Source organism: Dendrobates tinctorius, unplaced genomic scaffold, assembly GCF_039654945.1.
Source record: "Dendrobates tinctorius isolate UK_male_01 unplaced genomic scaffold, ASM3965494v1 ptg000250l, whole genome shotgun sequence".
Taxonomy (NCBI): Eukaryota; Metazoa; Chordata; class Amphibia; order Anura; family Dendrobatidae; genus Dendrobates; species Dendrobates tinctorius.
Window position 1 is genome coordinate 24,534,725 of NW_027361917.1, and position 27,193 is coordinate 24,561,917.

The following is a 27,193-nucleotide window of genomic DNA, read 5'->3' on the forward strand; positions in this document are numbered from 1 at the left end:
TTTTGTTTTTTTTGGCTGAATTGTAATTTTGAATGACACCATTTAATTTTACCTTATGATGTATAAATACACTACTCACAAAAAGTTAGGGATTTTTGGGTGAAATTTATGAAAAACTAAGTAGAAGCATGCGATGTCGATTTCCTCATCTCAAACTATTTGAACAAAGGCCAAGAACAGTGGTGGGTACAACTGCCCACCCCCAATAAAAAAAAAAACAAAAAAAAAAACAATGTCACTTTAAGGCTACTTTCACATTAGCGTTCGCGGGCTCTGCAGAGGGCTGTGTAAATTGTCCGTTAATCCCCACCTACTTCCGCATACTGCATGCGTCCCGCATACCTATCTTTAACATTGGATACACAGGACATGCGGATATATGAGGATGCGTCGTTTTGACGTGCCCGCCAACCGCACGGGAACGCAACAAGTTGCGTTTTGTGCAGACAGCGGGCGCTTCAAAACGACGCATCCGCATGTCCTGCGTACACAATGTTAAAGATGGGTATGCAGGACGCATGCGAAAGTAGGCGGGGCTTAACGGAGGAAGTACGCAGCCCTCTGCAGAGCCCTCAAACGCTAATGTGAACGTAACTTGTCATGTGGCCTTGAGCATCAGTTACAGCTTGAGGATGACGTCTTGTGCTGGTCACAAGTCGAGTTATTGTCTGCTGAGACATGGCATCCCACTCTTCTTGAAGGGTTATTTGATGTTCTGGGGTACAGAGTTGCGAGTCTCTACATGGTGACTCTGCTGATCACACAGGTTTTCTATTGGATTCAGATCTGGAGAAAGTGCAGGCCACTCCATTTGAGGTCCTCCAGTCTCCAGCAGCAGTTCCCTAATGATGCGACCTTGATGATCTGGAGCATTGTCGTCCATGAAAATGAAATTAGTCCTGTGTTCATGCAGAGGCACAATGACTGGATTAATGGTGTTATTCAAGTAGTAGGGGCTTGTCACTGTACCACTCACAAACTGTAAGGCAGTATTGTATTGTTGTATTGTTAAGGCTGTATTGACTAGATGCACCTGCCCACACTGTAATACCACCAGTATTGCTGACAACAGTGGCTGATGCTCTCCTTGATATCTCCAACATCTTTATCGGCCATCCTTTCTGCTTAGCTTGAATCTACTTTCATCAGTGACAGCACTGAGGCCTACTGGTCCCACGTCCAACAATGATGATGCCTGTGCCTGGTGGTGTGGTCAGGTACCCTTGCAGGTCTACTATCATGCAGACCACGCTGATGTAAATGGATTTGAATTGTCTTATGTGACACTTGAGTGCCTTTTACCTCCCTAAAATGTGCCTGGAGTTATGTGGTATTCATCATCCGGGCAAAGGGCATTGTTCACAATGAAGCGATCATCGGTGTGGGATGTGACCAAAGGAGGTCTACTTCTCTGCCTTTCTTGGACTCTTGTAGTCAGTCTCTCTTTATTTTTGTTACCACCTTGTGATGACGCTCAGTAGTCACTTCCATCTGAGAACATCCTGCTTGAAGCCTCACAATGGTGACGATCTTTTGAGGTTAGGTGTCATCTTGGTCTCATGATGTTCACATTTTGACAGCGTTATGAGCAGGGCTGTGGAGTCGGTGCTCAGTTAGGATCCACGCTTGTCATTTCTGTAGTGATGAGAGCCTGCTTAATTTACGGGGGTTCATATTTCCAGAAGCACGAGTTGACACGATGTATGGTCATTACAATGTACTGAGCACTACAATGTATGGGCACAAAACTGACAGATTTGCAATTTTCACTCAGCAATATTCACTACTTGTTTTTGCCAAACACCCATGGAGTCAAGAGTCATTACACCTGTTGATAAATTTCCAGAGGGGTGTAGTTTCCAAAGTGTGTTCCTTTGATGGGAGGATTCTGCTATTCTGGCACTTAGGAGTTCTTCATATGGAGTCCACAAACTTTTCTACTATAATTTGTTCTACAAGAGTCGAATAGCGCTCCTTCCCTTCCAAGTCTTGCCTTGTGGCTAAGCAGTACCGTTCAGCCACATATGGGGTATTACCACATTCATCATTAATTGTTTTACAAATTTTGGTGCCATTTTTAGCCATTTTCCCTTGTCACTATGTATGTACAAGCTGTGGCTAAAACAAGATTTTTGTGCTGGAAATGTAATTCTTTTTCCTTTACTGCTCAATGGTATAAAACTTTGTGACACAGATGTGGTGTCAATATGATCACTGCACCTCTGGATGAATTCATTGGGGGTTGTAGTTTGTAAAAAATCATGTAACGTATGGGAGTAGTCCTGCTGTTCTGGCATTTCAGGGGCTCTCCTAGTGGGTCATGGCACCTTCAAACCATTTCAGCAGAATGTGTATAACAATATGGCACACCTTCCCTTCTGAGCTTTGCACTGTGCTTCAAAAGTAGTTTTCGATCACATATTAGGTATTTACATATTCGGGAAACCTTGAGTAACAGTTTGTGGGCCATTTTCTCCTGTTATCCCTTTTGAAAAGTAAAAATTTTGGGTCAAAGTAACATTTTAGTAGAAAAAATAGATTTTTCCATCGACTTAACACAATGGTATACAATTCTGTGATTCACCTGAGGGTTAAAATGCTCACTACACCTCCAGATGAATTCCACAAGACGTGTAGTTTTTTTTTTTTTTTAAAAAGTCACTTTTGGTGTTTTATACTGTTGGCATGTCGGGGGCCTTTCAAATGTAACACTGCATTCACTATCTGTTCCAGCCAAAATTGCGAACCAGAAATCAGTTTGCGCTCCTTCCCTTCCGTGCTTTGCCGTATTCCCAAACAATAGTTTTCCATCACTCGGAGAAATTGCAATACAAATTGTATATTCCGTTTTCGCCTGTTACCCATATGTGCTAACCACACATCTAGATGTTCCTTGAGGGGCGTGGTTTCCAAAACTGGGTCACTTTTGTGTGGTTTACACTGTTTAGGCACATCAGGGCCTCTCCAAACTTGACATACGTCCACTATTCCAGCCAATTTTGCAGTCCAAAAGTTAAATGGTTCTCTTTTCCCTTCCGATCCCTGCTGTGCGCCCAAAGTAGTTTTCCTCCACATATGGGGTATCTGTGTACTCAAGAAAAATTGTACAGTTCATTTTCTCCTGTTACCCTTGTATAAATGCTAAATTTGGGGCTAAATGAACATTTTTGTGGGAAAAAATGATAATTTATTTCCTTCTAATTTGCTTTAATTCCTGTAAATCAGCTAAAGAGATACCGTAATGCACTTCACTGTGGGTTTTGAGCACTTTGGGTGGTGTAGTTTCTAAAATGGTGTCATTTTGGGGTATTTTCTGTCATATAGGTCCTTCACAGTAACTTCCAAATGATGTCCCTAAAAAGAACTTTTTTTTTTTTTGTAAAGTTTGTTGGAAAAATGAAATTGCTGATCAACTTACAACCCTTCTAAATTGTTTAAAAAATAATGCTGATAAGTAGACGTGGTAAGTTATTTATAAACTTTTTTTATACAGCCTGACTAGCTGATTAAAGAATATCAAGATTGAAAGAGTGTGAAATTTTTGCCAAAATTTTGGTATTTTTCGCAAATGAGCACAAATTTTTACCTAAATTTGAGTGTTTTCTTTGTGACAGTGGCAATCAGTGGGATCCGTTGAAGCGTTCCAGAGTTACTTCATAAAGTGACACTGGTCAAAATTGTAAAAATTTGTCCTGGTCAGGAAGGTGAAAACTGGCTGAGGGGGGAAGGGGTTAATAAAGCAGTTACCCACACTTCCTGGGTCCAGCTTTCGTTATCTACCACTGATTATAGTCTGTGTTTTGGGTGCAATTTTGACACCTTGATGATGTGTCCTCTACATCGGCTAAGCCACTGAGCTCAGTGAATGGCTGCAGGGTCAGTAACTGCTTTGTTTGTTCTGGATTTCTAGAAAGTATTTTGGATGCCAATTTTTTTTAAAATTTTTTTTATTAAGGAAAATATCCATACTCGACAATTACTTCATTTACACACAAGATGCCTTGTAGGTGTGGACCTCAATCTCATGCCAGCCATTTTCTCCTTGGAAGTGAGTGAAGGGGTAGTTGTGTTTTTCTCTAGAAATATCAACTACGGTAGTTCTGTTTCCTTAAAGGCTATTGTAAGAAACTTCCAGTTTTTAACAGGTCTCTTTCACTCATCAGTTACGATATTTATTTATTTTTTTAAGACAGATTAGACCCATTACGATCCATGTGCTGTGTATCGGATCCAATGTGCCAAATCTAGTGGCTGGATATCATTCACGTGCTGCAGGTGGTTTACTGATTAATAGACAGGAAAAGCGAAGATTGTGAAAGCTGCCATACAGACCAAAAATGAATCCAGAATCCAGAAGTACTCTGCAAAAAACATGGATATGATGCCCACTATTGTCTCTGGGAATGTTGTGTGTACGATCCCAAAATAAAAAGCGTATGTGAATCAGATTCGTGAATGATGCTTAAGGCTGTGTCTAGACACCTGTATTTCATGATTGTGTGCCTATCTATATTTTTGGGTCATTTTGAAATCCATATATGGGCCATTAAATATAACAGTTTGAACCCAGTATAAGGCTTCGTTCATCCGGCCGTTGTTTATATGCTTGTTCTATCCATATCTTTCATAGATAAATCAAAGTTTTTTTAAAGGCCAATTTAAAATTGACAACATAGTTGATGAGGTCAAAGGTTTACTGCTCCATTACCGGGAGTTTCCAGGAAACAGCTTGTTTTTCAACTTTATTTAGAGATACCTCAGTATCTCTATAACTGTATATCAGAGTATAGAGTCCCAGTAGTCTTCAAATTTTTCAGCATGGGCCCTTGCATTTTTGTGTATGGGCATTTGGAGAGTTTTTTCCTTCATGGACGACACCCATGCATGCCATTCCTTTGCAGTGTACACCATATTGTGTCATGGGATACGCTCACCCCAGTTTGACTTTCTACTTTTGTAGCTACTGTAACTTAATTGAACTTGCATGTCTGTTTTCTTCAACCCTTCTCATCAGAAGACTCTTTAGTTTAGGTGATAACTTCCATGGTCTTCCTGGTCATCTCTGTGAGATGGTTGCAGTTCCGTCTTTATTTTTGTAACACTTCTGTTACAGTATTCTGGCTGATAAGTAAAGTTTGCTGATCTTCACATTTCTCGTGTAAAGAAATAATTTTCTTCCTCAGAACTTGTGACATTTCTCTTCCATGTGGTGCTATTGCTCACAGAATTAACCCCTTTCTGACATCAGACGTACTATCCTGTCCATGGGACCCGGGCCCCTATGACCATGGACGGGATAGTACATCTAGCGCGATCAGCGGCGCCCACGTGGTCAGCTGATTATCACAGCTGACACCTGGCACTATGTGTCGGGCGGTCACGGACTGCTCCCGACACGTTAACCCCTTGCACACCGCGATCAAACACGATCGCGGTGTACCGGTGGTTAAAGGGAAGCATCGGCAGTGAGGGGGCTCCCTCCGTGCTTCCCTGAGCCCTCCACAGCAGTGCAATGTGCAGCGCTGCTGCAGTGGGCTCTTTCCCTGCAGGTCCCCGGATCCAAGATGGCAACGGGGGCCTGCAGGGAGCTGGCTTCCTCAGTGCCTGCAAAGCGCAGGCATGAGGAAGCCTTCTGCACTGCCTGTGACAGATTGCTGATCTGTCACAGTGATCTGTGATGTGACAGATCAGCGATCTGTCACAGGACAGTGATGTCCCCCCTGGGACAACCTAATAAAGTTAAAAAAAAAAAATAATAATAATTTTTTTTAAAAATCGCTAAATTAAAAAAAAAAATATTCCCCAATAAATTCATTTTTTGGAAATAAAAAAACCCCAAAACAATAAAAGTACACATACTTGGTATCGCCGCGTCCGTAACGACCTGCCCTATAAAACTGTCCCATTAGTTAACCCCTTTAGCAAACCCCTTAAAAAATAAAAAACGAAGCAAAAAATGATTTATCATACCGCCGAACAAAAAGTGCAATAACGCGCGATCAAAAAGACGCATATAAATATCCATGGTACCGCTGAAAACGTCATCTTGTCCCGCAAAAAACGAGCCGCCACACAGCATCATCAGAGAAAAAATAAAAGTTATAGCTCGCAGAATAAAGCGATGCAAAACTAATTATTTTTTATATAAAATTGTTTTTATTGCATAAAAGCGCCAAAACATAAAAAAAGACCTAAATGAGGTATCGCTGTAACCGTACTGACCCGAAGAATAAAACCGCTTTATCAATTTTACCGCACGCGGAATGGTGTAAACGCACCCCCCAAAAGAAATTCATGAAACGCTGGTTTTTGTTCATTCTGCGTCCCAAAAATCGGAATAAAAATCGATCAAAAAATGTCACGTGCCCGAACATGATACCAATAAAAACGTCAACTCATCCCACAAAAAGTAAGACCTCATGTGACTCGGTGAGTCAAAATATGGAAAAATTATAGCTCTCAATATGTGGTGATGCAAAAACTATTTTTACAATAAAAAGCGTCTTTTAGCGTGTGACAGCTGCCAAAAATAAAAACCGCCATAAATAGTAAATTCAACCACCCGTTATCACCCCCTTTAGTTAGGGAAAAATAATAAAATTAAAAAAATGCATTTATTTCCATTTTCCCATTAGGGTTGGAGCTAGGGATAGGGCTGAGGTTAGGGGTGTGTTGGGGTTAGGCTCGGAGTTAGAATTGGGGGGGTTTCCACTGTTTGGGCACATCAGGTGCTCCCCAAACGCAACATGGCGTCTGAGTCAATTCCAGCCAATTCTGCGTTGAAAAAGTCAAATGGTGCTACTTCCCTTCCAAGCTCTGCCATGCGCCTAAACAGTGTTTTACCCCCACATATGGGGTATCAGCCTACTCAGGATAAATTGCAAAACAACTTTTGGGGTCCTATTTCTCCTGTTGCCCTTAGGAAAATAAAAAATTGGCGGCAAAAATATCATTTTTGTGGGAAAAAAATATGATTTTTTTTATTTTCACGCCCGGGCGTTATAAACTTCTGTGAAACCCTTGGGGGTTCAAAGTGCTCACCACACCTAGATAAGTTCCTTAGGGGGTCTTGTTTCCAAAATGGGGTCAATTGTGGGGGGATTCCACTGTTTAGGTACATCAGGGGCTTTCCAAACGCGACATGGTGTCCGATCTCAATTCCAGCCAAAAAAGTCAAATGGCGCTGTTTCCCTTCCGAGCTCTGCCATGCGCCCAAATAGAGGTTTACCCCCACATGTGGGGTATCAGCGTACTCAGGACAAATTGCACAATAACTTTTAGGGTCCTGTTACCCTTGGGAAAGTAAGAATTGAGGGTGAAAAGATCATTTTTGTGGAAAAAATATGATTTTATAATTGTACGGCTGTATGTTATAAACTTCTGTAAAGCCCTTGGGGGTTCAAAGTTCTCACCAAACATCTAGATAAGTTCCATGGGGGGGTCTAGTTTCCTAAATGGTGTCATTTGTGGGGTGTTTCCTCTGTTTAGGTACATCAGGAGCTCTCCAAAGGCAACTTGACACCCACAGAGCATTCCATCAAAGTCTGCATTCCAAAACATCACTACTTCCCTTCCGATCCCCGACGTGGGCCCATACAGTAGTTTTCTCCCACATATGGGGTATCAGAGTACTCAGGACAAATTGGACAACAATGTTTGGGGTCCATTTTCTCCTGGTACCCTTGGGAAAATAAAAAAAAATGGGGACTAAATGATCATGTTTGTGGACAAAATACGATTTTTTTATTTTCACGCCCGGGCGTTATAAACTTCTGTGAAGCACTGGGGGAGTTCAAAGTGCTCACCACACATCTAGATAAGTTCCTTAGGGGGTCTAGTTTCCAAAATGGGGTCACTTGTGGGGGGATTCCACTGTTTAGGTACATCAGGGGCTCTCTAAACGTGACATGGCGTCCGATCAGAATTCCAGCCAATTTTGCATTGAAAAAGTCAAACGGCGATCCTTCCCTTCTGAGCTCTGCCATGTGCCGAAACAGTGGTTCCCCCCCACATATCAGGTATCAGCGTACTCGGGACAAATTGCACAATAAGTTTTCCCTTGGTAAAATAAAAAAAATTGAACCTGAATTTTTTTTTGTGAAAAAATGTTAAATGTTCATTTTATTTTTAAATATTCAAAAAATTCCTGTGAAGCACCTGAAGGGTTAATAAACTTCTTGAATGTGGTTTTGAGCACCTTGAGGTGCAGTTTTTAGAATGGTGTCACTTTTGGGTATTTTCTATCATATAGACCTCTCAAAGTGGCTTCAAATGTGATGTGGTCTGTAAAAATAAAATGGTGGTGTAAAAATGGCTGGTCAACTTTTAACCCTTATAACTTCCTAACAAAAAAAGATTTTGGTTCCAAAATTGTGCTGATGTAAAGTAAACATGTGGGAAATGTTACTTATCAAGTTTTTTGTGTGCCGTATCTCTGTGATTTAAGGGCATAAAAATTCAAAGTTGGAAAATTGCAAAAATTTTCACCAAATTTCCATTTTTTTCACAAATAAACGTAAGTTATATGAATGAAAATTTTACCACTAAAATGAAGTACAATATGTCACGAGAAAACAATGTCAGAATCACCGGGATCCATGGAAGCGTTTCAGAGTTTTACAATTGGTCAGAATTGTAAAAATTGGCCCGGTCATGTGCAAACCACCCTTGGGGGTGAAGGGGTTAAATTACCTATGTCTAATGAGTAATTAGACTTTGCTGTGTTTAACTTCTTGTAAATTAGATTTTTGTTGTCTTTACCTCTAACAGTGTCATTTGGGTGTATTAATTTTTGTGTCCATAATTAATTTGTTAAAGGGAACCTGTCGTGTCCCCTGATGCCCCCAGAATCATCAGTAGTTGTGCCTACCTATCTAAATACCCTGCCTAACATTCCCTGTTTTTACATTAAACACACAAGCAGATGTTCAGAAAAAGTGTGTGTGTATATATAGCCCTTGACTAGTCCAAGGGGCGTTGGTGTCCCCAGACTAGTTGGCCCACTTAGCATATTATCACGCCCCTATGGGCTTGATAATGTACCTTGCGAACTCCAGCGTTATCGCCAGTGCTATGCTAACCTCGCGCATGTGCAATGCTTCTTTCCTCCACTGCATTGATCCTCTTAAGCTGGCTGTATGCATCCCAGATTCATGATCAGAAGTTTTCTGCACTTGTGATCATGGGTAGTGCGCATTTCTGGAGCTTGGACATGAAGATGTGGCTTCAGAGGCTCAAAGATGTGAGGGAGAGGAACTGCGTGCATGCACATGGTAAGCAAAGCGATGACGCCGGCAATTTATATGCACTTGCCCATAACTGTTCATTTCCAAAGACTGTGATTGCTCTTTTTCAGCGTTATGAATTATAGCTACAATAGAAAACAAAGTTCTGTATATGCAGAGTGTACTAGACATTACTAATGAAAATGTTTAAGACTATTGAGTTTCTCAAAGCCATCAGAAGACCTCATTGAAAGTCTGAGAGCCCTCAGCAGTTTATTTCCAGCTGAATGCTTGAAGCATGTTTTCTCTGTAAGTTAAGCCCCCGTTACACACAGCGAGATCGCTAGCAATATCGCTGAAACGTCACTGGTTTTGTAACGTAGCAGCGATATGTGATACCTCCGACTGACTCCCCCACTAGTTATCGCTGATCACGCGAGAACGTCCTGGATCGTTTCTCGTCGGGCACCTCCTGCTGGGCTTCCTGTGGCGCCGACGAGTGATGCGTGGACGCGGGCGGGAGGACGTCAGGATCGCTGCATCTGACAGGTAAGTAGCGACCCCCGACCCCAGCTATGTCGCTGGTGAGATCTGCCTGTGTGGCAGCTCACTAGCGACTACTTAGCGATGCACCAGTGATCCATATCGTTGTCGGGATCGCTGGTGCATCGCTTAGTGTAACGGAACCCTAACTGTGTAAATGTCACACTTCCCCACTGCTCACTAGGGGTTTTGAAACCTTTAATTTAGATTACCTTTTTGTTTCAATTTAACAGCCACTTGTAACATAAAGGGGCTTTGTGGCCTGCTCCAGGGGCTGCACCACCCTGCAATGGGATGGAAGAGAGGCCTAATTGATATTCTGCAGGCTCTAAATGTCCGTATACCCGGGCAGCCCCGTATGTTGGAGAGGAGGATGTGAACACATTTTGGGACCCGCCATCTGATAGTTTATCCAGCTTTGTGTTTGTAACTTGGAGTATGTTAACCCCTTGCTTTCCAGCCAGTGACAGGTGCCATTAGCTGCATCCTGGCTGCGGCGGCTCGTTAGTCAGGATTGCTGAGTGTCTCTGTTGGCTCGTTGTAATGTAATTATTTCTCCGCTGTGCAGACTTCAGCAAATTTGTTTGCAGTGATTATTCCCAGCCACAGTGCTGCCCCCAGCACGCCCTCCGCTGAGATGTACCGATATGTTGACACATTAATTTCTTACTGTTACGAGTTAAGCTTAAAGGGAACCGGTCAGTCGATTCATGCTTTCCATACCACGGGCAGCATGAATCTGAGCATCCTGCTGTTCTCTGAAATGATGCCGCGGTTTACAGAAACTAATTTGAATAGTCGGCATTGTAAGGGGAGACTGTCTAGTCCGACACCGTCCCGGCCGGCTTCTCCTCACCTCACTCTATTTGACTGACAGTTCTGGAGTCAGCAACAATTTTCGTCCAGCACTTGGCATTTCGAATGTTAGCAATAAATAAAATATGCAATGTCCAAATTTTTGCCTATAGTGGCCGTCATGTAACTGCAGGTATGAGTTTAGCTTCTCTTCCTTCCTCTCTCATCAAATTCCCATTTATATGGAGCAATGATTACCTGAACTTTGTCCTGATCATTGCCTAGTGTAAACAAGCTCTGCAATAAAATGGCAAGCAAAAGAAAATACTTGTCATTGAGCGCCTATTTTATGCAGCCATGGAAATGATACTTGGCAACATATCTTTTGTAAGGATTGGGGGCTCAGGGACTCAGTTCTTGTCGGGTTCCCAGCAATCAGATTTCTCATCAAACTCTAGAAAATTTTATACTTGGGGAAAGTAAAAGACTACATTGAAACAGTTACACAAAAATGTCTGTCATCTGCTGGAAACAAAAGCTGCGCATTGTCACCACTGCAATTACAGTGGGTTTAGACAAAAGAGGGAAATGTTACATGCAACATCATAATCGCATTTTTTTTTTTTTTTGTTTTCTCTATTTTTTTTAAGAATTTGGAATGCATTAACGGACAACTATGGCAATGTAATGGCCGTGGACTGGAAGACCTCTCACACCAGAGCCTTGCACTTACCAACGCTTAACCTTTTGGAAAAAACGGTGAGTACTTTCTAGATAAATTCAGTGTCCTGACTTGACCAAGATTACCATGTTTTTTGGACTATAAGACACACCTAGGTTTTAGAAGAGAAAATTCTGAAAAAAAATTGAAGCAAAAATTGTGGTCGTTTGTACTTGATATCCCCTATCCTGGTAAATATGGCCCCATTATTCCTATCCTGGTGTGCATGGCCCCTTTATCCCTATTCTGGTGTGCATCGCCCCCTTATCGTAATCCTTGTATGCATGGTCCCCTTATCTGTAGCCTGGTAGACATGGCCCACTCATCCCTATCCTGGCATGAATGATCGCCCTCATCCCTATCCTAGTATACAGAATCCCCATCTCTAGCCTGGTATGATTGGCCCCATCAGAAAACATTAAAAGAAAACAAAACAAAACATTACACTTACCTTCCCGATGCTCCCTCGCAGCGTCCTGCTCCGTTGCCAGCAGCTGCTTAATGCTTGCAAGCAACGCATGGCAGGGACGTCATGCGCTGCTTGCAAGCTGAAGGGCAGCTGCTGGAATATTCACTACTCTGCACCCCAGGACTGTGTGCGCGGAGAGGAGCGCGTATTCTTGCGCTTCAGTAGCGCGCACAGGGTCAGCTGGAACCTTCCTGCAGCTAATGGCTGTCACGAGTGCCGCTATTTAAGGGAAATGAATATTCACAGCATTCCACTCCCATGGGTATTTTCCTGGTTGAATTGGATAACTGCTGCTTTTTTCAAAACTTCAGCAGGTTCATAATTCTTTAAGCGTTTTGCAGTGTTTTTTCACCCGTAGAAAGCCATGAGTAAGTGCAAAAAAGCAGCAAAAACACCGCAAAAAACATTGCCATTAGTTTTTCCTACATTTTTAGTGGAAACAGGCACAGCAGGTGCACCGCTGGTGCATCGCTAAGGAAGCCCAGCAGGAAGCGCCCGATGAGGAGTGGACCAGGACGATCTCGCGCGATCAGCGATAATCAGCGGGGGAGTTGGTCGGAGGTAAGTATCACATGTAGCGATATCGCTAGCAATATCGCTGCTACGTCACAAAACCAGTGACGTTACAGCGATATTGTTAGCGATATCGCTATGTGTAACGGGCCCTTTACAGTAAAAAATCCAAAAAAGAACTATAATGAAGTAGGAATCAACATGCAGAGGTGAACATGTAATCTCTTAAAAAAAACTTTTAATAATGTTAACAAACAACTTCCCAGTGAAAAAAAAACTGGCAAATGCCAAAACACAAAGAAAAGACCTATTCTGAGGTGCTGCAAAGCCCTAATCTAGGCCTATCTGATCTCTGCCTGTCTGTGGAGGTTGGCACCCTAAAGCCCCCGTTACACATAGCGATATCACTAGCAATATCGCTGTAACGTCACCGATTTTGTGACGTAGCAGCGATATTGCTAGCGATATCGCTATGTCTGATACTTACCTCCGACCGGCTCCCCCGCTGCTCATCGCTGGTCGGGCGAAAACGTCCTGGATCATTTCTCGTTGGGCGCTTCCTGTGGCGCCGATGAGCGACACGTGGACGCGGGCGGGAGGACGTCAGGATCGCCGCGTCTGACAGGTAAGTAGCGACCCCCGACCGCTGCTATGTCGCTGGTGATATCTGCCTGTGTGGTAGCTCACTAGCGACCTCTTAGCGATGCACCAGCGATCCATATTGTTGTCGGGATCGCTGGTGCATCGCTTAGTGTAACGGTACCCTAAACAACGATTTTTTGGCGCCCCCACTCAACGAGGACTGTCCCTCGCTCCTCTACCAGTCCCTATTCTCATAGGCAGGAAAACAATTTCATGATATTGCAGAGATAAAAAATATCAGAATGCCCTCTAACCAATTCATGCAGTCACAGAAAAATATACATCTAATAAAAAACCAGATACATCCACATCATAACAAGTAAGGACCAAAAACATGCCTGATAGTTATTATATTTGCCACAAGTCCCAGAGAAGGGCCCATTGATACATAAGTAGAAGAAAGGCTTAAGGTATGGTCACTTATCATGAGCAGATACAGTGGGGAAACGTGTCGGGGTGTAACGGTTCATCAGGAGGTATGAGAGATGCCATAGATGTCCAGAATGCCGGATGCCATAATGTTGAATGATGATGTAGGCGGTCGTTCTGGCTGGACTTAAATAACCACCAGTTAATCTCATAATAAGCTCCTCCTACCCGGTCCTGGGCTGTTTTTTTCACATAGGTGATTAATAGCCTGCTCCATAACAATGATACAAAAAAATCATTGGGAAGGTGTTTTTTAACATTGACTGTATGTTAATTCCTACTTGATGATAGTTCTTTTTTGGATTTTTTGATTTTTTTTCTGATATGGCTAGTTTTTTGTCGGCCCCTATCAATACAGACTTGTGGGCACAAGATGCCAAACAGGTTTTTTCTGCAAATTCATCTCCACATAACACAGAAAATCCCTCTTTGAAAACTCTTTTTAAAGACCTATATCTCGGGTATAAAGAGATCATCAAGTCTTGGTGGGAGATGAGGGGTCTGGAGAGTTTTATATTAAAAACAAAATTTTGCCCAAGGGTCTACGTATAAATATACAACCCTCGCCTCGAACTGCCAGTCCTCACATTTTAGTGGCTTGGACTAAAGAATCTATTGAGTCCTCTTTCCGCTTTATGCAACTCCTTCTTATTAAGGAGAAATAATTGTGTGAGGAATCTATTAAAAAGCTTAACTAATAGAGAAGGTCCAAATAGTTGTTGAGATGTTGTTTTCCTGAAATGTTTTACCTTTTTTCTCTACACATACCTTTTTGAGTTTTATTTTAACCTAATTGGTCCACAGGACTTGCTTCTGAAATGCATCAGGCTTGTTTAGATGTTCTTTTCCATACTCTGATGCTGAATTTTGTGGTGAGGACACAAGGTTTTCTTCTTATGACTCATGAAGGCCATATTTTTGCCGATGTCTCTGGAGTTGTGGTATATTGTTCTACTGTTCAGAGTCTGCTAAATCTTTCTCAAGTCAAGCGGGCATTCTGATTTTGCCTTTTAGCAGCTCTCACTGAAATTTTGCTTGGTCTTCCATACCTTGTCTTGACCTCCACTCTTCCTTATAACTGCCATTTCTTAATTAAATTTCAAACTGAAGAAAGGGCAACTTGAGAACGCTTTACTATCTTCTTATAGCCTTCTCTTGCATTATGGGCCGCCACCATTTTCAGAGTCCGAGGAAGCTGCTTAGAAGAACCCATGGCTGCTGTTTTTTTGGCACAAGGTTAGAGGAGGCAGTTTTTTATACAGCTGGGAAATTTGCATCACTTGGCCTTTTCTAACGATCATGGTGAACAAGCGATAACCCTAACAGGCTAATTAAGGTTTGAAACCTTGGTCTAAGTTTTCTGAGCCACAAAGCTCCAAGGATGTCCAAATTTTCGCATCTCCCCATTTTCCTTTTTGTACTTTTCAAAATGTAAAAGAGGAAAATATTTTCCCAGAAAATACAAAGGAAATGTGTGATCTTTAACTTTAGGCCTTTTAGAGATCATTTAATCTTCAACTTGCTTAACTGTTCACAATAATGGTAATTTTGACCAGGGGTGCCCCAACTTTTACATGCCACTGTATATACTGTGTATTATTCTAGCCTATGTATATATTCATGCTGTATTTAGTGCTGTGATTTTAGGGCTATTGTGGTCTTTTCTTTAGTCATCTGCCAGGAAGCAATTTTATTGGCTTCTCTCCTTTCCTCAGATTGGATTCACTCCTACTTTGCTGACAGCATATGGATCTCATATGTGAATTAATGATCATGTGGTAGATTTATTAATGCTTCAGTGTCTAGATCACTGTGACCTTTTGATAAGAAACCATCCATAGAAATAACACATTTCGTATAGTTTCTCCAGGTTGTGAGATGACCACTTCATTATGGTTTGTACGCATTCACCGATATGAAAATAGGCAATGGCGGGTGAGGGGCAAACATGGGGCCGGTGTCTTCCTCTTGTAATCCATTCACTTCTCTACAAAATTACCTTCCTCACTGGTATGGGAATTAGGACACATGGCATGGTTTTTGACAGACCCTCATCCTGACATCTGAGGGAGCTTCAGGCTGTATCACACTGCAGATGTGATGAAATCATTCCAATAACTTTAAGCCCTTTCTGCCATCCGACGTACTATCCCGTCCATGGGACCTGGGCCCCTATGCCCATGGACGGGATAGTACGTCGGCGCGATCAGCGGCGCCCACGTGGTGAGCGCCGCTGATCGCGGCCGGGTGTCAGCTGATTATCACAGCTGACACCCGGCACAATGTGTCAGGGGCGGTCACGGACCGCCCCCGACACGTTAACCCCTTGCACACCGCGATCAAACATGATCGCGGTGTACCGGGGGTTAAAGGGAAGCATCAGCAGGGAGGGGGCTCCCTCCGTGCTTCCCTGAGCCCCCCACGGCAGCGCAATGTGCAGCGCTGCTGCCGGGGGCTCCTTTCCTCCAGGCCCCCGAATCCAAGATGGCGACGGGGGCCTGAGGAAGCTGGCTTCCTCAGTGCCCGCAAAGCGCAGGCATGAGGAAGCCTTCTGCAGTGCCTGTGTCAGATCGCTGATCTGTCACCGTGATCTGTGATGTGACAGATCAGCGATCTGTCACAGGACAGTGATGTCCCACCTGGGACTATTTGATAAAGTAAAAAAAAGTGTTAAAATAATTAAAAAAAAAAAATCGCCAAATAAATTAGAAAAAAAAAAAAAAAATATTCCCCCAATAAATCCATTTTTTGGAAATAATAATAATAAAAAAAAACAATAAAAGTACACATATTAGGTATCGCCGCGTCCGTAATGACCCGCCCTATAAAACTGTCCCATTAGTTAACCCCTTTAGCGAACCCCTTAAAAAATAAAAATAAAAAACGAAGCAAAAAATAATGATTTATCATACCGCCAAACAAAAAGTGTAATAATGCGCGATCAAAAAGACGCATATAAATATCCATGGTACCTCTGAAAACGTCATCTTGTCCCGCAAAAAACGAGCCGCCACACAGCATCATCAGCGAAAAAATAAAAAAGTTATAGATCGCAGAATAAAGCGATGCAAAAATAATTATTTTTTTATATAAAATAGTTTTCATTGCATAAAACCAACAAAAACATAAAAAAACGACCTAAATGAGGTATCGCTGTAACCGTACTGACCCGAGAATAAAACCGCTTTATCAATTTTACCGCACGCGGAACGGTGTAAACGCACCCCCCCCCCCCCAAAAGAAATTCATGAAACGCTGGTTGTTGTTCATTCCAGGGCTGTGGAGTCGGTAAGCCAAACCTGCGACTCTGACTCCGACTCCTCAATTTCCCTTACACCGACTCCGACTTCAACTCCGACTCCACGACTCCGACTCCCACACATATTGCTTATATTTAAGTGAAAAATTTATTGTAGTACAATGTGAACCTCAGACATTTAATCATTTTTATGATCCAATAATCAAGATATTTAGATAGAACAGAATATATATTGGTGTACTACCCGGTTTTCATTCTTTTTGGTACAGATAAGATATGGATAGACAGATATGGATAAATGGATATATAGATAGAGCAGATTTCTAATCTGCTTTTGCTATTGAGAACATTATCTATGAGCTCAAAAACCATTCAGGTGATGCAGTTTTTTAAAAAGATGATCAACTTTTGCAGCTGAAAAACGTATCCTCAAAAAACACAGGAAAAACGCTGTGTGTGAATGTAGCCTTAGATCAGGAATAGAACAGCCATTTATAGGACATTTCATAACTTTCCCAAACTCCTATGAAAAAATATTCAGCACATCCTGCATTGAACCCAATTTATTATATATTTTAGGAGTCTGAGTCGGTCCATTTTATACCGACTCCAACTCCGACTCCGACTCCACCAAAATGAGCACCGACTCCACGACTCCAACTCCACAGCCCTGGTTCATTCTGCGTCCCAAAAATAGGAATAAAAAGCGATCAAAAAATGTCACGTGCCCGAAAATGGTACCAATAAAAACGTCAACTCGTCCCGCAAAAAATAAGACCTCACATGACTCGGTGGGTCAAAATACGGAAAAATTATAGCTCTCAATATGTGGTGATGCAAAAACTATTTTTACAATAAAAAGCGTCTTTTAGCGTGCGACAGCTGCCAAACATAAAAACTGCCATAAATAGTAAATCAAACCCCCCGATATCACCCCCTTAGTTAGGGAAAAATAATAAAATTAAAAAAAAAGTATTTATCTCCATTTTCCTGTTAGGGTTAGGGCTAGGGTTAGGGCTCAGATTAGGGTTAGGGGTGTGTTGGGGTTAGGATTGGAGTTATAATTGGGGGGTTTCCACTGTTTGGGCACATCAGGGGCTCTCCAAATGCAACATGGCGTCTGATCTCAATTCCAGCCAATTCTGAGTTGAAAAAGTCAAATGGTGCTCCTTCCCTTCCAAGCTCTGCCATGCGCCCAAACAGTGTTTTACCCCCACATGTAGGGTATCAGCCTACTCAGGACAAATTGCAAAACAATGTTTGGGTCCAATTTCTCCTGTTACCCTTAGGAAAATAAAAAATTGGGGGCAAAAATATCATTTTTGTGGAAAAAAATGATTTTTTTATTTTCACGTCCGAGTGTTATAAACTTCTGTGAAGCACTTGGGGGTTCAAAGTGCTCACCACACATCTAGATAAGTTCCGTGGGGGGTCTAGTGTCCAAAATGGGGTCACTTGTGGGGAGTTTCAATAGTTTAGGTACATCAGGGGCTCTCCAAACGCACATGACACCCGCAGACCATTCCATCAAAGTCTGCATTCCAAAACGTCACTGCTTCCCTTCAGAGCCCCGACGTGTGTCCATACAGTAGTTTTCTCCCACATATGGGGTGTCAGCGTACTCAGGCCAAATTGGACAACAACTTTTGGGGGTTCAATTTCTCCTGTTACCCTTGGGAAAATGAAAAAATTGGGGACTAATTGATCATGTTTCTGGAAAAAATACGATTTTTTTTATTTTCATGCCCTGGCATTATAAACTTCTGTGAAGCCCTTGAGGGTTCAAAGTGCTCACCTAACATCTAGATAAGTTCCTTAGTGGGTCTAGTTTTCAAAATGGGGTCATTTGTGGGGGGTTTCCACTGTTTAGGTACATTAGGGGCTCTCCAAAGGCAACATGACACCTGCAGACCATTCCATCAAAGTCTGCATTCCAAAACATCACTACTTCCCTTCCGAGCCCCGACGTGTGCCCATACAGTAGTTTTCTCCCACATATGGGGTATCAGCATACTCAGGACAAATTGGACAACAACTTTTGGGGTCCAATTTCTCCTGGTACCCTTGGGAAAATAAAAAAATGGTGACTAAAAGATCATGTTTGTGGAAAAAATACAAATTTTTTTATTTTCACGCCCGGGCATTATAAACTTCTGTGAAGCACTGGGGGGTCAAAGTGCTCACCACACATCTAGATAAGTTCCTTAGGGGGTCTAGTTTCCAAAATGGTGTCATTTGTGGGGGGTTTCCACTGTTTTGGTACATCAGGAGTTTTCCAAACGCGACATGGTGTCCGATCTCAATTCCAGCCAAAAACGTCAAATGGCGCTGCTTCCCTTCCGAGCACAGCCATGCGCCCAAATAGTGGTTTACCCCCACATGTGGGGTATCAGCGTACTCAGGACAAATTGCACAATATCTTTTAGGGTCCTGTTACCCTTGGGAAAATAAAAATTGGGGTGAAAAGATCATTTTTGTGGAAAAAATATGATTTTTTAATTGTACCGCTGTACGTTATAAACTTCTGTAAAGCCCTTGTGGGTTCAAAATTCTCACCACATATCTAGATAAGTTCCTTGGGGGGTCTAGTTTCCAAAATGGGGTCACTTGTAGGGGGTTTCCACTGTTTAGGTACATCAGGGACTCTCCAAACGTGACATGGCGTCCAATCTGAATTCCAGCCAATTTTGCATTGAAAAAGTCAAACGGCGCTCCTTCCATTCTGAGCTCTGCCATGCACCGAAACAGTGGTTCCCCCCCACATATCAGGTATCTGCGTACTCAGGACAAATTGCACAATAACTTTTGCAGTCCAATTTCTCCTGTTACCCTTGGTATAATAAAAAAAATTGAACCTGAAGTATTTTTTTTATGAAAAAAAGTTAGATGTTCATTTTTTTTTTAAATATTCAAAAAAATTCCTGTGACGCACCTAAAGGGTTAATAAACTTCTTGAATGTGGTTTTGAGCACTTTAAGGGGTGCAGTTTTTAGAATGGTGTCACTTTTGGGTATTTTCTATCATATAGACCCCTCAAAGTGGCTTCAAATGTGATGTGGTCCTAAAAATAAAATGGTGTTGTAAAAATGAGAAATCGCTGGTCAACTTTTAACCCTTATAACTTCTTAACAAAAAAAAATTTTGGTTCCAAAATTGTGCTGATGTAAAGTAAACATGTGGGAAATGTTAGTTATCAAGTTGTGTGCCGTATCTCTGTGATTTAAGGGCATAAAAATTCAAAGTTGGAAAATTGCAAAATTTTCGCCAAATTTCCGTTTTTCTCACAAATAAACGCAAGTTATTTGAATGAAATTTTACCACTAACATGAAGTACAATATGTCACGAGAAAATATTGTCAGAATCACCGGGATCCATGGAAGCGTTCCAGAGTTATGACCTCATAAAGGTACAGTGGTCAGAATTGTAAAAATTGGCCCGGTCATGAACGTGCAAACCACCCTTGGGGGTGAAGGGGTTAAAGCTGGTTCTTTCATGTGAGTGGGTTATTTCTTCTAAGTCCTGTCTTGATAAATGTGACGGTCACAAAAATGTCTTCAAATCTACCCCCATGTGAATGTTCTGTTATAGGTTGTAGTTAAAGGGAACCTGTCACCTGTTTTGGCCGCTATAAGATGCGGCCACTGCCTTTCAGGGCTTAGCTACAGCATTCTATAATGCTGTAGATAAGCCCCAATTCCAACCTGAAAGAGAAGAACGTTAAGTTTTATTATACTCACCCTGCCTTGCTGCCTTCTCGTTCTGGACTGACAGATATTTTGCTGTGTAACCCCCAAGCAAAGGAGCTGTCAGTAGTGATGAGCGCAAATTCTCGCTACTTGAGTTTGCCAAGGATGCTCTGGTATGCACCGAGTATCGCTTGTGCTCGAGTGACATGTTCGATTCCCCGCAGCTGTTAGTCACAAAACATGGGGGGATTGCTTGACATACACGGGCAATTTCTCACCCTGTGCTCTTCACAGATGAGAACAGGTCACTGAGCAGATGTGACAGTCTAGAGATACTATGGAGTACGTTCTGCTACCTGCAACATCTACCAGCATGACCAGTTTGATAGTGGGTCAGTAATGGTATGGGGATGCATTTCTTTGGAGGGCTGCACAGCCCTGAATGTAATCGATCACATCTGCGACATCATGTCTCGTTCCTTTCGCCAACACTACGTTGCACCACAGACTGACCAGGAGTTGACTGATGCTTTAATCCAGGTCAGGGAGGAGACCCTCAGGAGAACATCCGCCGCCTCATCATGAGCATGTCGAGGTGTTGTAGGGAGGTCCTACAGGCACGCGGAGGCCACACACACTATTGAGCATCATTTCCTTGAGGCATTTCCAATGAAGTTGGATCAGCCCATGATTTGATTTTCCACTTTGATTTTGGGTATTATTCCAAATGCAGATTTCCATGGGATATTTAATATTGATCATTCTCATGTTTTATTGTTCTCAACGCATTTCACTCACCTCTTTCTCATTCTTCTGGCACACTGGTCTCCGAAGCACATACACTGTATACAGCAGACACCACATAATGACGTCATAGCGTCTACTGTCTTACACTCTGGTGAAAGACTGAGACGGCGGCCCAATCCTCCACTGATGTATTCACAGCTGTCTGCATCCCGAGGAAGGTATGGACGGCGGGCGTGACCATGGACCCGCCCGAAGGCCACAATTTCGGCCCTTCGGCCAGCTGTAACTTGGAGACATAATGGCCCAATTAGCGTCACTGTCCCTTCCTCCTGATGAATTGAGCAGGAAGAGGAAGTCACTGATCAGCAGCAGTCCAGACTTCCTCTTCATGTTTGATTTGCCAGAAGGCGAGGACAGTGGCGCCAGTTCTGATTGGGCGCTGGTGTCACGTATCACAACACTGCCCGAGAGCCCTGAGGAGAGTGGGTGCTGCCACCGCGGGAACGGCGCCGGCACAGGAAGCTAGTACAGGCTTTATTATTTTATGGGGGGGGGGGCAAACATTTTGATCAAAAAGGGGTTGTCCTAGTAGTGGACTACCCCTTTAACGAAATTAGGACAACAGCAACAGAGGTCCAATACCTCTCACAGTCACCTCTTTGCAGCAGTGTCTAGCCTATATAGATTGCAAGACGAGAAAAAATACCGGCACCAGATCCCATTTCTTGCCACTGCAATTTACCTCATCAGCCTGCATGAAAACATCGGTCAACAACGGGAGTTCGAGTGCACACCAGAAAAGTTTTAAACAATTGTCCACATGCTGGTCAGTTATGGCACAGTTGGTTATCACTATGGCACAGTTTCTTCTGCTTGTCTTTGTGTCTGTCCTCAGGCCAGCATTAAAGTCCTGGCTTATATGCTCTCTGGATGTAATCAGAGGTGGGGATCCTAACCCCATTCTGACCTAGCCTTGTCACCAGTTTAGTGCAAAGTGAACACAAGACCACCAGCCAAAATCATCACTTTTACTAGCAGTGCCTCAGACTGCTGAAAATGCTCCCCAGTTACCCCCCAATCATTTCTTCAGTGTACCAATTGGCCCTGACCACTCGCTCACATAGTTTGTGCATTGTATCGGACACAAGTGTTTGCCATTGTCACATTACATACATGACAACACAGGTTAAGCCGGAGATAATGGCATTTCCTTGATAGTAGGCTTTTGCAATGTAATTTGAGAGCAGCATGATGTAGCTGCAGAGAGACTGATTCCAGTGATGTCACTCACCAGGCTTTTTGATTCAGTTTTGGTAGAATCCCTGTTTTCTCTGCTGTAGATGTAGCAGTAGTCAGAATGCTGAGCTCTGTATAACCCCGCCCATAACACTGATTGGTGGCTTCCTGTGTTCGCTATGCCATGTCAGCAAGCTGCCAATCAGTGGTGGGGGCGGGGTTACACAAGTTAGCTGGACTGACGTGCCCTTGAGACCTAGTCAGGCAGTGGTAATCTGCTGATGAAACACTGACACTACAGCTCACAGCCTAATAAGTGTTACATCCCTGAATTTGCGCTCTTTCTCTATGCGATGCTGCTCTCAGATTAAATACCGGAAACCTGCTGATTCCCATACCCCATGTCTGCAGGATATAGTTTGTGAGCGGATCGTGTGTTCTGTGGTTCTGAGTGTGGGAGCAGACATGCGTTCAGTGTATTGTAAATGGTAATAGTGTGTGAGTTTGTGCATTTCAGAACATGTCCCATTAGTTGTAAGCACAGAAGACACTCGGGGCGTTTCTTATCGACGCTAAACTGGATTAGTGTAAAAAACTTACTCTAACCGTAAATGGGTCATCTGTCCCCTCCGAATACAGATGTCGCTGGAAACATTCACAAATGGTCCTGTTTAAAATACACATCGAGAAAAGCCATTCCCCCGAGCCGAGGTGTTCTGTATGCAGCCAGCGTTACCTTCTATTACTACTGAAGGCAGCGAATTAAATTCCGAGAGGAACGTTGAGGGAACGCAAGCGTCCTCCTGAATCTGGGAGATATAATTCTGTGAGTAGCGGCTGTAAATGCAGTTGTAGACATAGGGTTAACAGGCAGCACAGTACATGGTGTCTAGTCACTGATTGGTGTTTTTTACATGTGCTCCCCTCATTGGGAGTGACTGCTGAGAATAGATGCCATATATAAATATTAGGCGTTATTGGGCTCCATTCACATCTGTTTAACGATTATGGCAACTGAAAAATGAAGTGAGTGCAGGTAGAAGGATCTGATGCATGATGGACGCGAATTGGCCCCCAATTGACAGCGTGTATTCTGAAGTTTGCCTGGTATTTCACATGGATTGTAATATAATCATTTCCCATCTCCTAAAGTGATGCAATATCACAAGGACCCCAAGGAAGGTGCTATTTAAAGGAAATCTGTCAACAGGGTTTTTTCCTATCTCATCTGAAAGCAGCATAATGCAGGGGTAGAGACCCTAATTCTAGCAATGTGTCACGTATTGGGCGGCTTGCTGTTATTTTGATAAAATCCCTGTTTTATCTGCTGCAGATCTAGCAGTTCTGACTACTGAGCTGTGGATAGCCCCGCCCACACCACTGGTTGCTTTCTGCTCATGTACAGTGTACACAAAGCTGGGGGTGGGGTTATACAGAGCTCATGAATATGCAGCAGGATACTAGTAAAGTTGAGCGATTTTGTTTGGGATTATTATTACTAGATGGAGGCCCGATGCTATTGCATCAGGAGGGCGGTAATGTCACAATGGGTGCAGGCTTTGCAGCGTTGAGAATCTCCCCCCATGTGCTCACCCACTTATCCACTCTCCCCATGTGCTGACTTCTCCCGTCTGTGCTCTCTTCTTTGACCTGTCTACCCCATGTGCTATCCCCATTCTCTGCTGTCTCTCTCCTTCCTGTGCTGTGTTCTCCCCTCATGTGCTGTCCCATTTGAGCTGTCTCCCCCGTGCTTTGTCTCTCTCACCCCTGTTTTTGACGATGTACAGAACATACCACAGCTCCTGGGCAGGGGAGGAAGCAAAAGACTATACTGACATTACAACAGGAGATCGCAGAGGATACATTTTGTGAGTTAAAATATTGTTTAACCCCTTCACGACCAATGACGCCACATAGGCGTCATGAAACCTGGTTCAAATCTGACCAGTGACGCCTATGTGGCGTCATGACTTCAAAGCCCCCCTGCGGGTCGGGTGAGCGGGGTCACTGAAAGGTCACCCGACCCGCAGATACAGGGGGCTTTGTAATTCACCACAGGGGGCGTGGCTTCGCCCCCACGTGGCTACGATCGCTCTGATTGGCTGTTTCACTTTTAACAGCCAATCAGAGCGATAGTAATATTTCATCAATGAAAATTGATGAAATATTACAATCCAGCCATGTCCGATGCTGCTGTAGCATCGGACATGGCTGGAGACACCGATTTCCCCCCCCCCCCCCACCGGCGATCGCCCCCCCGCAACTGAATGACAGCGGCGATCTGCCGCCGCTGTCATCATCTGCCCCCCTCCCATTCCCTCTGCTCCCCGCCAGCCTCCGATCCCCCCTCACCCCCCCCGGTACCTCCTGAGTCTCCCCGTCCCTCCCGGTGTCCCTCGGGTCCGGATGATGGGCGCCGCCATCTTTGAAAATGGCGGGCGCATGCGCAGTGCGTCCGCCCGAATCTGCCGGCTGCAGATTCCATTCTTTCATTTTGATCACTCTCACAGTGATCAAAATGAAAGAAAAAGTAAATAAACCCCCCGATTATCACCCCTATAGGTAGGCAGAACTAATAAAATAAAGAAAATATTTTTATTTTTATTTTTCCATTAGGGTTAGGGTTGAAAAGAGGGTTAGGGTTAAAAAGAGGGTTAGGGTTAGGGTTAAAAAGAGGGTTAGGGTTGAAAAGAGGGTTAGGGTTGAAAAGAGGGTTAGGGTTGGAAAGAGGGTTAGGGTTGGAAAGAGGGTTAGGGTTGGAAAGAGGGTTAGGGTTGGAAAGAGGGTTAGGGTTGGAAAGAGGGTTAGGGTTGGAAAGAGGGTTAGGGTTGGAAAGAGGGTTAGGGTTGGAAAGAGGGTTAGGGTTGGAATTAGGGTTAGGCTTGTGGTTAGGGTTATGGTTAGGGTTGGAATTAGGGTTAGGGATGTGTTGGGGTTAGGGCTGTGGTTAGGGGTGTGTTGGGGTTAGGGCTGGAGTTATAATTGAGGGGTTTCCACTGTTTAGGCACATCAGGGGGTCACCAAACGCGACATGGTGCAACCATTGATTCCAGCCAATTTTGCGTTCAAAAAGTTAAACGGTGCTTCCTCCCTTCCAAGCCCCGACGTGTGCCCAAACAGTGGTTTACCCCAACATATGGGGTATCAGCGTACTCAGGAAAAATTGCACAACAACTTTGGGGGTCTAATTTCTCCTGGTACCCTTGGGAAAATAAAAAATTGGGGGCTAAAAAAATATTTTTGTGGAAAAATTATTTTTTTTTCAATTTTCACGTCTCTGCGTTATAAACTTCTGTGAAGCACTTGGGGATCCAAAGTGCTCACCAGGCATCTAGATAAGTTACTTGGGAGGTCTAGTTTCCAAAATGGGGTCACTTGTGGGGGGTTTCTATTGTTTAGGCACATCAGGGGCTCTGCAAACGTAATGACGACCGCAGACCATTCCATCAAAGTCTGCATTTCAAAACGCCACTACTTCCATTCCGAGCCCTTACGTGTGCCCAAACAATAGTTCCCCCCCATATATGGGGCACCAGCGTACTCAGGACAAATTGTACAACAACTTTTGGGGTCCAATTTATCCTGCTACCCTTGTGAAAAAAAAAATTTGCTGGCTAAAAATCATTTTTTTTTTTTTAGGAAAAAAAAATATTTTTTATTTTCACGTCTCTGCGTTATAAACTTCTGTGAAGCACTTGGGGGTTCAAGGTGCTCACCACACATCTAGATAAGTTCCTTAGGGGGTCTAGTTTCCAAAATGGGGTCACTTGTGGGGGGGTTCCACAGTTTAGGTACATCAGGGGTTCTGCAAATGTAACATGATGCCCGCAGACCATTCCATCAAAGTCAGCATTTCATAATGTCACTACTTCCCTTCCGAGCCCCGACGTGTACCCAAACAGTGGTCATCCCCCACATATGGGGTACCAGCGTACTCAGGACAAACTGGACAACAAATTTTGGGGTCTAATTTATCCTGGTACCCTTGTGAAAATAAAAAATTGCGCACTAAAAAATAATTTGAGGGAAAAAATTTTTTTTTTATTTTCACGGCTCTGCGTCATAAACTTTTGTGAAGCACTTGAGGGTTCAAGGTGCTCACTACACATCTAGATAAGTTCCTTAGGGGGTCTAGTTTCCAAAATGGGGTCATTTGTGGGGGAGCTCCAATGTTTAGGCACACAGGGGCTCTCCAAACACAACATGGTGTCCGCTAACGATTGGAAGTAATTTGCATTTCAAAAAGTCAAATGGCGCTCCTTCCCTTCTGAGCCCTGCCGTGTGCCCAAACAGTGGTTCCCCCCCACATATGGGGTACCAGCGTACTCAGGACAAACTGGACAACAAGATTTGTGTTCCAATTTCTCCTGTTAGCCTTGTGAAAATTAAAAATAGTGTGCTAAAAATCATTTTTGAGGAAAAAAAATTATTTTTTATTTTCACTGCTCTGTGTTATAAACTTTTGTGAAGCACTTGGGGGTTCAAAGTGCTCCCTACACGTCTAGATAAGTTCCTTAGGGGGTCTAGTTTCCAAAATGGGGTCACTTGTGGGGGAGCTCCAATGTTTAGGTGCACAGGGGCTCTCCAAATGCGACATGGTGTCCGATAACGATTGGAGCTAATTTTCCATTCAAAAAGTCAAATGGTGCTCCTTGCCTTCCGGGCCATGCCGTGCACCCAAACAGTGGTTTATGACCACATATGAGGTATCTGTGCACTCAGGAGAAATTGCTCAACAAATTTTAGGATCCATTTTATCCTGTTGCCCATGTGAAAATGAAAAAACTGAGGCTAAAAGAAAATTTTTGTGAAAAAAAAGTATTTTTTTTTTTTTTTTTTACAGATCAATTTGTGAAGTAGCTGGGGGTTCAAAGTGCTCACTATGCATCTAGATAAGTTCCTTGGGGGGTCTAGTTTCCAAAATGGGG

The 27,193-nt window shown here is 43.3% G+C and overlaps 1 protein-coding gene across 2 annotated transcripts in view; it reads left to right on the forward strand.

The window, feature by feature from the left end:
• FEZ2 (fasciculation and elongation protein zeta 2) overlaps window positions 1–27,193 on the forward strand; it is a 96,806-nt gene that overhangs the window by 32,518 nt on the left and 37,095 nt on the right. For both annotated transcript variants that reach the window (XM_073557525.1, XM_073557526.1), the window contains exon 2: window positions 11,213–11,321. In XM_073557525.1, the coding sequence (XP_073413626.1) occupies window positions 11,213–11,321 (109 nt within the window). The remainder of the gene's footprint in view (window positions 1–11,212; window positions 11,322–27,193) is intronic.